This window comes from Notolepis coatsorum (genome assembly GCF_963971535.1).
Source record: "Notolepis coatsorum genome assembly, chromosome: 6".
NCBI classification, from domain to species: domain Eukaryota; kingdom Metazoa; phylum Chordata; class Actinopteri; order Aulopiformes; family Paralepididae; genus Notolepis; species Notolepis coatsorum.
The window spans coordinates 40,154,323-40,167,937 of record NC_140170.1 but is presented as its reverse complement, the minus strand read 5'-3'; the positions used below and the strand labels follow the sequence as shown (position 1 = coordinate 40,167,937).

General features: G+C 44.9%; 1 protein-coding gene across 4 annotated transcripts in view; it reads right to left on the bottom strand.

Moving 5' to 3' along the window:
• LOC311230657 (inositol hexakisphosphate and diphosphoinositol-pentakisphosphate kinase 1-like) overlaps positions 1–13,615 on the bottom strand; it is a 254,567-nt gene that overhangs the window by 186,229 nt on the left and 54,723 nt on the right. For all 4 annotated transcript variants that reach the window (XM_084317006.1, XM_084317007.1, XM_084317008.1 and 1 more), the window contains exon 2: positions 10,771–11,593. In XM_084317006.1, coding sequence (XP_084173132.1) covers positions 10,771–10,974 — 204 coding nt within the window. In that variant the 5' untranslated portion in view covers positions 10,975–11,593. The remainder of the gene's footprint in view (positions 1–10,770; positions 11,594–13,615) is intronic.

Sequence of the window (13,615 nt, the reverse complement as noted above, 5' to 3'; positions counted from 1 at the left end):
GTCTAAAAATAGCTACACTACAAAGAACGCTACTTGGTTCAAAAGGAGCGACGCTACCATCACGCTACTGAGAAATGTAGTTAAGCTATGTAGCGTTGCTACTGCCCAACATACGCATGGTGCTCACAGGAGCTCCCGTGCTGTACTCTGTAGTAACATCAGCGGCCCGCCTCCCCACACGGAGAGGTACTGGTTCCCGCCTCATTAAAACAAACACGCAAATAGCAATTAATTGCGCCCGTCAAAATCATTGCATTCATTTTCATTATTGCGCGATAAATTGATTTATTGCTTATTGCAACAGGCCTACCCTCATGCCACCTATTAACCCCATGTAAACGGTCACCTTGTTTGTAGAGCTATAACCATATTCTATATTATAGCTATGGATACAGTACTAATAGTCATTTGACACTGGGTTTCTTCCGGTCAAGATGCAAAAAAGAAAAACTTTTTCCATCCATACATTCCCGTGTTATACCGTGGTGAATATAAGTATGGTTTTATGGTTTTAGAGCGGTCTATCGTAATCCATGAAATGCTGAGTAATAGCCCTACACATCGATTACATTGTGGACTCTAGCGTTCCTCGCCTGAACCCGCTATTGTTCCGGATTCAAGTCCACATTATCGGTAATATGTCCCATCATGAACGCATGAAAGGGGGGGGGGGGGGCTTTTTCTGATTATTCGAGCGTCGGTAACGGCATTCGCATTGAACACTAGACATGGTTACCAGCCCAATCGCTAAGAAGGCATTGCAGGATCAGGCTAGAATTGACGTCAAATCGCTCTTACCTTCGGCCGAAAGTAATGCAAAAAGAATATTCCAATTTCTTGATCGCCATCTGGTAGATCCCATCCCCATTTGATCGATGTTTTAAACGACCATAACATACGGATCAAGCATAATTGACGGGCTTCGATGTAACCGGCTGAACTGTGTGCTTCACCGAGAACAAGAAATGAAATCCGAGACCTGGGGTCATTCCACAGCTGAGGATACAATGTTAGAAATGTAGCTCGATACCGCCGCCTGGTAGGATGCGGCCGGTACTGCACCTTCGGATTTCCACTATGCATTTTTCAGCCAACACACAGCACCCTGAGAATGAATCGGGTATTAACTCATTCAGCGCCAGTCACGATGATAGTCGGGTTAACTCGCCATCGCATGAGCGCCAATCACGAGTATAGTCAGGTTTTAATCGTTATTTCTTTTATTAGCGATATCCATTCATTTTCATCCATCCAGCCTGATGTTATCATTGGGAATGGGTCTGAGCTTGCAAAAGGGCAAATACCGCAGCCTTCCAGCTGGTATTGCACTCCATTGGGAATGGTGTAGTTTTCATGGCTGGCTGATTTTTCAGAGCTCAGCAACAAGGCCACATTATCCCTGAATACGTTTTATTTTTTATACCATTTGATTTTCCAGAAGTTGGAATTATGTCTAAACATACGCAGGGCAAGTTGGGAACCCTGAACGAAGTGGATAGGGATCTCATCAGGTCGATATTCCGAGAGGAAACGGATGCTATCTTGGCTAAGCTAGCGGGCAGGGTGGATGCATTGCAGGAGGAGGTGGCTGAAATAGGCACTCTATTAACCGTGGCGGAGGAAGATATGTCCGCGGTCGTGCAGGCGGCTGAAACCAACGTCGCGGGAATACTAAACTTGGAGGACAGGCTACGTGAGTGTGAGGTGAAGGCGGCAGACCTGGAGGACCGTGGCAGGAGGTGCAATGTGAGAATTTATGGACTGCCTGATGAAACGGCGGATGACGACCCGATAGGGTTCCTTGTGGAAATGCTCCCAAAATGGTTCCCAAAGATAGCTCGACCTGAGATCGAAAGAGCGCATAGGATTTTTAGACCCGCTACCCAGTTGAAGGGCGGACGTGCAAACCCTCGCACATTCATTTTCTGCTGCCTGAGATTCCAGATGAGACAGCATATACTGAGAGAGGCCAGACAGAAACCTCCGGTTGTGAATGGCTGTACATTGAGATTCGCCGCTGACTTTAGCGATTACACAGCTAAACGGCGAAGAGCCATCGCAGGCGCTATGGATCTGGCACGAGAGCAAGCTGTGGAGGTGTTTCTGCTATTCCCAGCAACGCTAAAGGTAAAGACGGGACGGGGAGAGGTATCGTGCAACCGGCTGTTCAAGTCACCATCCGAGGCGGAGGACTACATCCGAAGAAGCAGCACGGTCGCTCCGACGGGGGGGAGCGGACAGGCCGCGATGGAGCATGTGCCGAGCGACGGGCAATGAGAGGCTGGAGCGGGTACCTGAGGCGGGCTTCACGCGTGGCCTGCTAACATGCTAGCTATCCAGGCTAGCATCCCTATAGGAGCGGAGCTGATTCCACGTGTGGGCGGCTATCACAAACAGTACTGTATTTGCAAATCTGGTATGTCATAAATATATAGATGTAGCAGTACTGACTATCTGTATGTCATGTATGTCATATATGTCCTGATGAATTGAAAATGGGGGACCCTGATGTAAACAAGACGAAAGTCTTTCTCTGGTCTGCATCCTCTTAACAATTGTGTGTATTGAGCTGTACTGTATTGTACCCATTCTGCAATCTGTTAATAAAGTTTTCAATCAATCAATCAATCAGGTGGCCGAGCGGAGATTGCGTTAGTCACCAACCCCGGAGCTGTGAGCTGGATTCGCCTGTTCGAATCCAGCTCACAGCTCCGGGGTTGTCACCAGCTTGGCTGGCCGTCTGCACTAATACAATTGGCTGTATTAGAGGGTGGGAGAAGCTGGCGGGGTGGGTCCGGGTCGTTGTAAACAGCGACTCCTACAGTTCGGTCGGGGCGCCTGCTAAGCGCGGATAGGACTTGAGGGGGATAGTGTGGTCCTCCCACACGCTACGCCCTCTCAATGAGAATCCGGGCTGCCAGGTGAAAAGAAGCGGTGATTGGCTGGACGTGTGTCGGAGGAAGCACGTGGTAGCCTCCACTCTCCCAGATGATCTGACTGTGGGGGGTAAGTGCGCAGCGACCAGGAAGGGACTGGGAATTGGCATACGACTAACATTGGGATGGGAGAAAATCGGAGGAAAATGGAGGAAAAAAATAAATAAATAAAAAAAGAAAAATGGTAAAGTTACATAATGTGGTCCTGGTTGCTGTTTTTTGTTTTTTATTTCTTTTTGCTCGCTCTATTGTATGTCTGATCTCGCCCAACAGGTCCTTAGCGTGGGGTTGTGTAAATATTGTGGTGCTCTACTTCAGGGGAATCACGTCCAATCATACTGCGACCTGGTTGGACTATGGCTAACTTAAACATTTTGATCTGGAATTCAGGGGGGCTTAATATGCAACATAAGCGCACAAGTGTTCTTACATGGATGAAAAGACAGGAGGTCGATGTGGCTTTGCTGAGTGAAACGCATCTTTTAAAGGCTGACAGTGCTAAACTTGCAAACTAATTTTATCATAGTATAGGCTCCTCCTCTTTTAGCACTAGATCCCGGGGGGTAGCCATAGTGGCTAAGCGGAAGCTGAATATTAAACTAGTAGACGTGTGGTCGGATGCTGAAGGACGAATCACTATAGCGAAAATTGAATACATTAACAGGAAAATTGCTCTTATAGCTGCATACGCCCCTAATGTGTATGACGCACAATTTTATACTGCACTCACTACAGAGATGCTGAAACTACCCGAGTACTCATTCATAGTGGGTGCTGATTTCAATGCCATGTGGGATCCATTGATTGATAAATCCGGAGATGCTGTAACCCACGATCAAAAGCAGGCATCCGTGGCCCTACGTGGCTGGTCTAAAGACACAGGGGTTATGGATATGTGGCAGGTACTCAACCCAACCTCGCGAGACTACTCTTTCTTCTCCGCGAGACATAAAACTTTCTCCAGAATTGATTATGTCTTCTCCTCCCCTAGGCTATTCGATAGTTTTGACATTGACTTGAAGTAGGGCTGGGCAATATGGCCAAAAACTTTATCGTGATAAAATACAATTATTTTCTTATAACTCGATAGATAATTATCGTCGATATACATTTATGTCGAGTTTTATTAACTTCTTATGCCTGGCGCGACGGGCTATTAATAGACTCACTTGTTTTGATGCGGTAGAACGAAGCAGTCACTACGAGACGAGTTGGAGCCGTCGCGTGTCGAGCGAGCCAACCCTTTGAGAAGCGTTGTGGTCCCGGCTTGAATTCTCCATGAATGTGTCCAAGTCCATAATCCATATAAATCCATTTTGTTATATCCAACACAGTCTGAATGAATGTTTCTTCCTTGTGATTATGCCGCGTGATTATTTTCAAACTACCAAAACTGAATGTCTTGTCTCGAGTTGATGTCGTCATCAGTCCGTGCACCTTCTTCTACGCAGGGGGCAACCTACCGCCACTGGATCATATGCATAGAATGGAACTCTGTTTGGTCCAAGCTTGGAAAATCGATATATCGAAACTTTGCGACCACGTTTCATGTTTATTTCGAGGAAATAATTTATTGCAATGATTATCGTTATCATTTTATCGCCCAGCCCCAACTTGAAGCCCATTGCACTGTCAGACCACAAATACATCCTCCTTAAGGGTTCACTCAGCAAAATGACGTCTCGTGCCCCTAGATGGCGCTTTAACTCAACACTGCTGAAGAACGAGGAATTTAATCTACAATTTAAAGAGAAGCTCATTGAATTTGTGCAGTTTAATGTTGGTTCGGTACAAGACCCCAAAACTTTGTGGAATGCGGTCAAGGGGTTTATTAGGAGTAATACCACGCTATTTGCTTCCAATCTCCGCAAGAAGCGTCTCTCCAAGTTGGTGGAATTGGAGGAGCTGCATAAAACAATGATGTCTTCTATGCAGCGCAAATATTCTAACCAACTGGAACTCCAAATTAAAGTAGTGAAAAAGGAGATTAACTCCATTTTAAAACAGTCTGAATTTCAAATGCACAGAACAAGACAACACTTACTTTCATGGCTCTAGACCAAGTCACCTACTGGCTATGAGGATACGGGCCAGCGATCAATTTGCGGATATCCCTGCCATTAAGCACCAACAGGGGGAGATAACCACCAACCCCAAAAAAATCAATGATACATTTCGCTCATTTTACTCCAACCTGTACGAGTCGGAAGTAGTCTTTGATCACGCCAAACTGGAGGACTATCTTAGATGCAGCGGGGCAAGGCTCCTGGTTGGGATGGCATTCCACCGGAACTCTATACTGCGTTTTGGGATATACTTGGTCCCTTATTACTTTCAATGATTTTACACTCAGTCGAGGAGGGCAACTTCTCCAGGGATGTCAATATGGCACTTATATCTGTTCTACTCAAGAAAGATAAGGACCCCACTGAATGTGGCAGCTATAGACCCTTAAGTCTCCTCGGAGCCGATCTCAAGCTATGCTAAGGTGCTAGCCATCAGACTTCAAAAGCACATGACGTTTCTGGTTAACCCCGATCAGACTGGCTTTATAAGAGGCCGTCTGGTCACGGATAATATCAGACGGTTACTACACGTGATTGACGCCAGTAAGGATGTTGCAACCCCTACGGCCGTCATGTCCTTAGACGCGATGAAGGCCTTTGACAGACTGGAGTGGTCGTATTTATGGGCAGTACTAGGAAGGATGGGATTGGGCGAGGGTTTCATTCACATGATCAAAGTTCTCTACACAGGCCCGTCTGCCATGATCTTGACAGGGAAGCTTTGCTCACCACTATTCGCTGTTTCGCGCTCTTCTAGACAGGGTTGTCCTCTTAGCCCAGGACTCTTTGCTCTTTCACTCGAACCCCTAGCGCAGTACATAAGGCAATCACGAGTTATATCCCCTGTGTCAATTAAGGGCACACATCACCATATTAGCTTATACGCGGATGACGTACTCCTATTTATGCAGAACCCGGCCGTTTCTCTGCCCCACCTTCTCCAAGTAATAGACGACTTTGGCAGCCTATCTGGATTTAAGATCAACTGGCCAAAATCAGCCTTCCTTCCACTCAACGAGGCTGCGAAGGCAACCCTCCTTCCAGCAATATTCTCATGGTAGATCACTTTAAATGCCTTGGGGTTGAAATATTCCCGACTGTTAACCAGACTGTAAAGTATAACTACTCCAGCTTGGGTGACAGGATTGCGAAGGATTTTGACAGGTTAAAATTAAAGAACTCATTACAGGCCCGCGCCTCAATAATTAAGATGAATGTCTTACCTAGAATTAATTTTATTAGCTCCATGCTTCCGTTGTCTCCTCCTGTTGGTTACTGGCAAAAACTGCACTCTTGCTGCATATAAATTCGTCTGGAATAACAAACGCCCACGCTTAAAGAGAACCACTGCACAGAGGAGTAAATTGGACGGGGTTTGGCATTTCCGGACTTCAAATATTATTTCCAAGCATACTCTCTAAGACCTCTTATCACGTGGTTTGACGCTCAAGCGGCTGTTTCATGGCGTCCATTGGAGGAGATGGTGTCCCCACACAGACTTCAAGATATCGTGTACACCAACATCTCAATTAAACAATGCAAATTACGATTTGGCCCTCTGATCACACATGTGATCCAGATTTGGCGTGATACCCAGAGAACTCGCACTAACCGCCATAATAACAATTTGCTCCTTATTGGACAACGACCCATTAGATTCCCCAGATGGGAGGGGAAGGGGATCCATGTATTGAGGGATATTTTCAACAACTCTGGTATCCGGTCTTTTCAGGACCTATCCAACGAATTTGACCTTCCCGGTAGTTCCTTTTTCTTTTATTTACAAACAGGGGAGGAAATTAGGCCACTTTACTCGCCAATTGCGAGTATTTTTTACGTTTGGCGAGTAATTCATGAAGAGCACTCGCCAGTCTGGCGAGTACTAGTAATTACAAAACAAAACAAAAAAATCATTCTGCAATCTGCTGATTCGCTCACTGGCACAAGCCGAACTCTGACTCCCCCCTTGATTCCTCCCATTTGTGCCTCATAATAATCCGACCATAACCAATGAACATCATCGTTGTACAGATGCGCTCTAAGCTCCTCCAATGAACACTCGTTTTCTAGAAGATGCCGCCCATCTAGGGGAAGTGGACAGATCACTGCGCGCGCCGCGCGGACCTACAGACTCCTGCCACCGGCAGCCGGCTTGACAACGTAGACAAACTTAGACAAAAATACATCAGTGGATGAAAATAATTGCATGTAGAGTCGTCGCTTTCGGATATCAGTGCGGTCTGACATGGGGGCGAACAACAGCACGCGACGCGTCTCCTTCGAGTCGGATGAGAATGACAAGTCAACCAGCATTAGCCGGCTAGCTACCTAGCATGTAACAAGCTGCCATAACGCGCATTCAACATAGTGGACGACTATACTGAGCGGCTTTGCTTAAATGCAGCCGAGTGACATTTTATTATTACCGGGTTTCCCCCCATATCACCACTCGCCCATATGCCCTTCACAACGGTGATGTTGTCATACTTGGCATTCAGAATACACCTGCTGAACCCCTAGCGTTGTCGATTCGGTTCCAATGGATTGTCATCTTACAGCACAAGTACAGTACAACCAGAATACATTTGGCATACAACCAGAGTGCAAATGTAACAAGTCAAGTTCAAGTTGTTTTATTTAGCTATTACATTACAGTGAAATGCTTGGTTCTTTCACTGCCCAACTCAGTCCAACCTAAACCAGCCCAACCCAGTATTGATTGATTGATTGATTGATTGATTGAAAACTTTATTAACAGATTGCAGAATGGGTACAATACAGTACAGCTCAATACACACAATTGTTAAGGGGATGCAGACCAGAGAAGGACTTTCGTCTTGTTTACATCAGGGTCCCCCATTTCAGTCCTGTTTGCTTAATGCCTTGTCCACTTCCTCCACACTCCAATATGCCCTTCAACCCTGCTCCTGTCAAACCTGCTCTTTCCATTCCCTCCATGTCCCCCCTTTCTGATGAATATTTCCTGCACTTAAGAGTCAGACACACATTCCTAGTAGTTGAGCTGTGATGAATGAATGAATGAAAACTTTATTTAACAGATTGCAGAATGGGTACAGTACAGTACGGCTCAATACATGCAATTGTTAAGGGGATGCAGACCAGAGAAAGACTTTCGTCTTGTTTACATCAGGGTCCCCCATTTTCAATTCATCATTCAGCATAACCTAGACCAGCCCAACCCAGCATCTTTCACTGCCCAGTTCAGCCCAACCCAGTCCAGAATAGTTCCCTCTTTCATGTTAATATGTGATTTAATGATGTAATATTTTGAAGAGTAGAGACAGTGTGATTAATTTACTATGATTGAAAATCAATTTAGACGAAGACGTACAAAGAAGTAATTATCACAATTAGCGATTTTTTTTGTCTGGTAAAAAATCTGTTTGGCTGGTAAAAAAAATCAGATACTCGCCAGTTGGCTGGTAAGCCAAAAAGTTAGTTTCCTCCCCTGTTTACAAATGAGGGCAGCTCTAAAGGCTCACAGAGTCCCGTGGGACGCTCCACTAGAACGACACCAGTTTCACAAATTATTTTATGACAGAGAGACATCGAGAGGCTTCGTCTCTGACTTTTATCGGCACTTACTTAGGGCCTCATATAAAGACCTACCCTTAGATACGATTTGGAGGAAGGATATCCCTGAGTTGGATATAGATTTTGATTGGGATGCGGTATGGGAGAATATTAGGCTATCATCACGCAACCCAGATCACCAACAGATCCATCTAAATTGTGTCCATAGGACTTATTTGACCCCCAGGCGATTGAACCTAATGGGTCTCAGGCCCGACTCTCGATGTACCTTGTGTCCAGACGGTGTCATTGGAACATATATGCATATGTACTGGGAATGCCTTCCTGTTGAGATCTTCTGGGAAAATGTCACCACTCAGTTATCAGAGATTTTCTCTCTAACCATACCGGCCTTGCCTTCTGTTTTGTTGTTAAATGATGTTTCTCTGTTGCCGACCTCTGTACAAGTAAAGAGGCTCATTTGGCTGGTCTGACCGCTGCCAAAAAGCTGATTGACTCACGCTAGATACAACCAGATAAGTTATGTCCGAAGGTATGGATTCTCACCCATCTTGAAGTTATTTATTTGGAGATTTCCACTGCACGTGTCATAGGTATTAATGAGGCCAATATCGCGGTCTGGTGGGCTGTGGTGGAAAAACTAAAAGAACGCATATGACTCTGGAAATTGAGTATTGAATAAGGTGTTATATTGATGTCTCACGTTGGGGTCCTGGGGCGAGAGGGGGGGGGGGGGGGGGGGGGGGAGAGAACGAGCGAATATTCATGTATGTTGATGGTTATGGTGTTTTTTGTATTTTTGTTTATTATTTTTCATTCAATATTAATCCTATGTATATTTTCTGACCCCCTTCTGATCTGGGTCTGGTGATCGTGGGCTTGGACTTTGGACTGGGGGGGGCCGCGGTTCGTGGTCTCTGCGGGTCGAGGCACTAAAGAGGCGTGGTGCTTTGGCTCGCGGGGGGGCCGGGCTGTGGGTCCTCCGGGGTGGTGGCTTGCGGTTGCCGGGCCTGGAGGTGGAGGGGGCTCGGTAAGCACTTTTTATAGTATATTTTTATTTTATTTGGTATATTTTCACTTGATGACAACCTGTTTGTCTAATCAGTGTTGTGTTAGTTTATGTTTTTGGATGTCTTATGTATTATCGTTATTATTGCGTTGCGAGTGGTGTTTCATGTTTGAAAAAATTGAAAATAAAAAGATTGTCAAAAAAAGGAATGGTGTAGTTTCTTTTCTGGGACGATCCGAGCCGTGCGGGCGGGGTTTAGGTGCTCAGGCGAGGTAGGTCTATACAACGATGGCATGGAACAGTAAGCCCGCCCGCCCGTTCGTGTGTAACACTCTGTAATTTGCGACGGACCTCCACGAGCAGTATTTGGAATGGCGATCAGATAATTGGATTATTTCTTTTGCATTACATCAGATACCAGGTAAGAACACTATATATAAAAGCTTGCATTGATCCGATATGTCTTTCTACCCCGATCGAAGCTGTCTGTGTGTGTGTGTGTGTGTGTGGCTGTGTGCCGTTGGGTGGGAGGAGGGGACTGGGGGAGCCTCGCGCTACGAGGCTCTTTTCATTCTTGCATGAGGAAGGATAATAATGATGATCTAGCGTTGATTTCAGGAAGATTCGATAATCAGGCGAAAAATTACAACGTGTTTAGTGTATTCCACTAAAGGGCTTATTATTGCGTCTTTTCCTGGAATTACTAAGAATCACCAAAACTATACTCATATTCAAAACGGTATAAAACGGAAATGTACAGATGAAAAAACTATCCGTTTTGTACATGTTGACTGGAAGCAACTCACTGATAATCGACGGGTGTATTAGACCCATAGCTATAATTTAAGATATATTTTAAGCACTCGCAAATCTCGCAGTCGCCCCATTGATTAAAGCGGTGGCGTTCTAGCCCGTTCTAAGCGATGGCGCAGAATGAGTAAAAATCGGGGGAAAAAAGGAAAAACAATCCAGAAACGTGTTAACACGTGCATGGCAACCAATGTGTTAACATCTGCAATAAAGATATATATACATCATCCGTTTTATCTAATAAGATTAACGTTCAATGAACATTCTTACTTGGCTGTATCGATATATAATATCGGCACACAACAGTGAATCGCAATGTATTGCTGTATAGATCTCCCCCCCCCCCACCCCCACCCTTGCAGTGGGCTACAAGGTAACTCTGTCTTCTTCTTACCAAGCTGCCGTTGTCATCGTCATCGTCCTCCTCCTCAGTCTCCACCCCCTGGAACACCTTGCTCTTCAAGCTTCCATGCATCTGTCCCAGGTACTGCTCGTCATGCTCACGGCCAACCGCAAAGCTGAAAGCGCTTCCCTGATCCCGCCCCTGTGCTCCTCCTCCTCCTCCTCCTCCGTGTCCTTCCGCACAGTCCTCAGACATCACAGAGGCATGTCAGGGAAACCTCTGCAACATGGCCACGCCTCCGAGCCACGCGTCACCCAGCAGCAGCGAGGGGGAGGTTGAACGAGGTGAGAGGGAGGGAGACAGTGATGCAGACGAGATGAGACCGCTGCCGCTGCGTGGTGCTGTGGCTGCTGCACGCACACTGTGAGACTGTGCTGATGAACGGAGGGAGTGTGTCTGTGCTGTTAATGGGGCTGGGTGGTGATAAGGCTGTGTGTGGGTGAGGAGGGGGGCGGGGTGCGGGTGCGTGTGTGCATGAGCGCACGTGGGCGTCTGTTAGGGTTGAGGTAGTTCAGTGAAGGACATCCTGAGAGGTAGGCTTGGGTGTGTGTGTTTGTGTGTGTGTGCGTGCGCGTGTGTCTGTGTCAGGTTTGAGGTAGTTTGAGAGCGAAGGATGTCCTGAGAGGTAGACTAGGGTACACACACACTAGTGTGTGTGTGTGTGTGTGTGTGTGTGTGTTGAGGTAGACAGTCAGGGTGGTGGTGGTGATAGTGGTGGTTGGTTAATGGTTAACGGTTGTGGTTCTGCCAGGGGATGTGGTGGAGGCCTCGGGACACGTCTCCTGAGAAGAACCCTCACAGTCAAGTCAAACTCCTGATGGAGAAAAATAAAGCAGAAAGAAAGAGTTATTATTAGTCTGGGGATATATTTATTCCCCCCCCTCAAAATATGGCCTCAAAAGTGAAATTGCTACAGTATGTATTTTCTTGTCAGACTCTGGGGAAGATGCCAAATAAGTGTATTTACAAAAATGCCGGAGTGTTCCTTTAAAGTGAATATATTGCTAGTTAATTATTGCTTGTGTCTCAAGGAGCAATAATTCTGGACAGCTTGTTCAGGCTGGTTAATCTTGAGACTTGATCGGATACCAATGCACAATGCTAAGTTACCTGCAAAGAGGCTAAATATGGCTCCAAGTCCACTGATTTTTTTGCAGGAAAACATACTGCAAAATGTCATCAACCAGCTAGGCTAGCTATCTAATAAAGCTATTATTAAGCGCAATTTTTGTGTCTCATTTGTCATTATCAAATTGTTGTATTTTATCAGCCACCCTGCTCTCTAAATATCGATATTGGCTATTGAAAAACCCATATAGGTCGAAAACATGGCATACCTTCATATTCGGTATACTTTCCAACCCTACTTAACTTACAATACAATTTTAGAAAATAAACAGAAACACATTATCATTATTACATCTAGTAGGGCTAGGCGATTAATCAATTTCAATTACGATTTTGACTCCCCACGATCATGAAAACAATCATTGAGATAAAACTATTATTGTGCTGCATGCCATGTTGCTCTCATTTGTTTTTTGTTGTTTGTTCACAGCGGTGCGCTCCGCACCTGATCCGCCCGCACTCCGCCCCATAACATCATTATTACATCCAGCCAACCCATTGTGAAATAAACCTCAGGGCTGAAACACAACAACCTCATTATTACATCCAATAAACCTCAGGGCTGAAACACAACAAACTCATTATTAGATCCAGCCAACCAGGAAACAAAGTTAACTTTTTGGCTTACCCGCCATGTGGCAGACAGACCTCGCATCACTCGCCAAACCTAAAATCTGCCCGCCATTGGCGCTTGGCGGGTGTTTATTTTGTTCCCTGCAGCCAACCCATTGTGAAATAATCAAATAAACCTCAGGGCTGAAACACAACAACCTCAGCACTTGATGCAACAGCAACACCCTAAAAGCACAAGTCTCACAATCGTACACAACCATGTGCATTGCATACACCAGGGGTCAGCAACCTTTTTGACATGGAGTGCCTGTTTGAAATATAGTTGTAACTAGTGTGCCTCAACAATATTCCATGCATCGTCCATGCAATTTTTTTTCTCATAATCAGGTATTTTTTATGATAATTCTTACATTATTACATCATTATTGTTATTGTTATTATTAACAATATTATTATGATGGTTGTATCAACCCTAAATCTGAGTTGGGGGGTGGGGGGGGGGGGATGCAATGCAGACAAACAGCTGCATACAGTGCGACCATTTCACTCACATTTGCCCATTCATTTTTGGACACATCACACACTATTGGTGTGTGTACTGTACGTGTGCTGTCATAGCTCCACCTACAGGCCTAATGGAGAACACCAGGAGAACACCAGGATGTGAATGGAGGGAGAATGTGAGGTATATCGTGTAAATAAGTTTTGATTGATTGCAAGACTACACTGTAAAAAAAATAATAATAATAAGTTACCAGAACTTAAACATATTGAGTTCAGTTACTGTGCATTAAGGTTTTCAGTTTTCAACCCATAATAAGTTAACAGAAAAATAAGTACACAACCACATTATTTCAACCTAATAAAACTATGTTTATTGTCATTGTTTTAAGAACACAAGTTGACTTGGTAATACTCACATTGAGTAAGAAAATTGCTTTTAACATGTGCAATGTTCAATGAAATAGAAAAATAAATAATAAAATGTGTTGATTAATCCCACTGGTCACAATGGTGACCGTAATAATGTTTTTGTTATAAGGCTCTGCAAATATTACTGAATGATGTAGCAATGTATTTCCAGCTAAATTGAAATAATAAACAAATAAAGGGTCTCAATTAAATATGTGGTAGT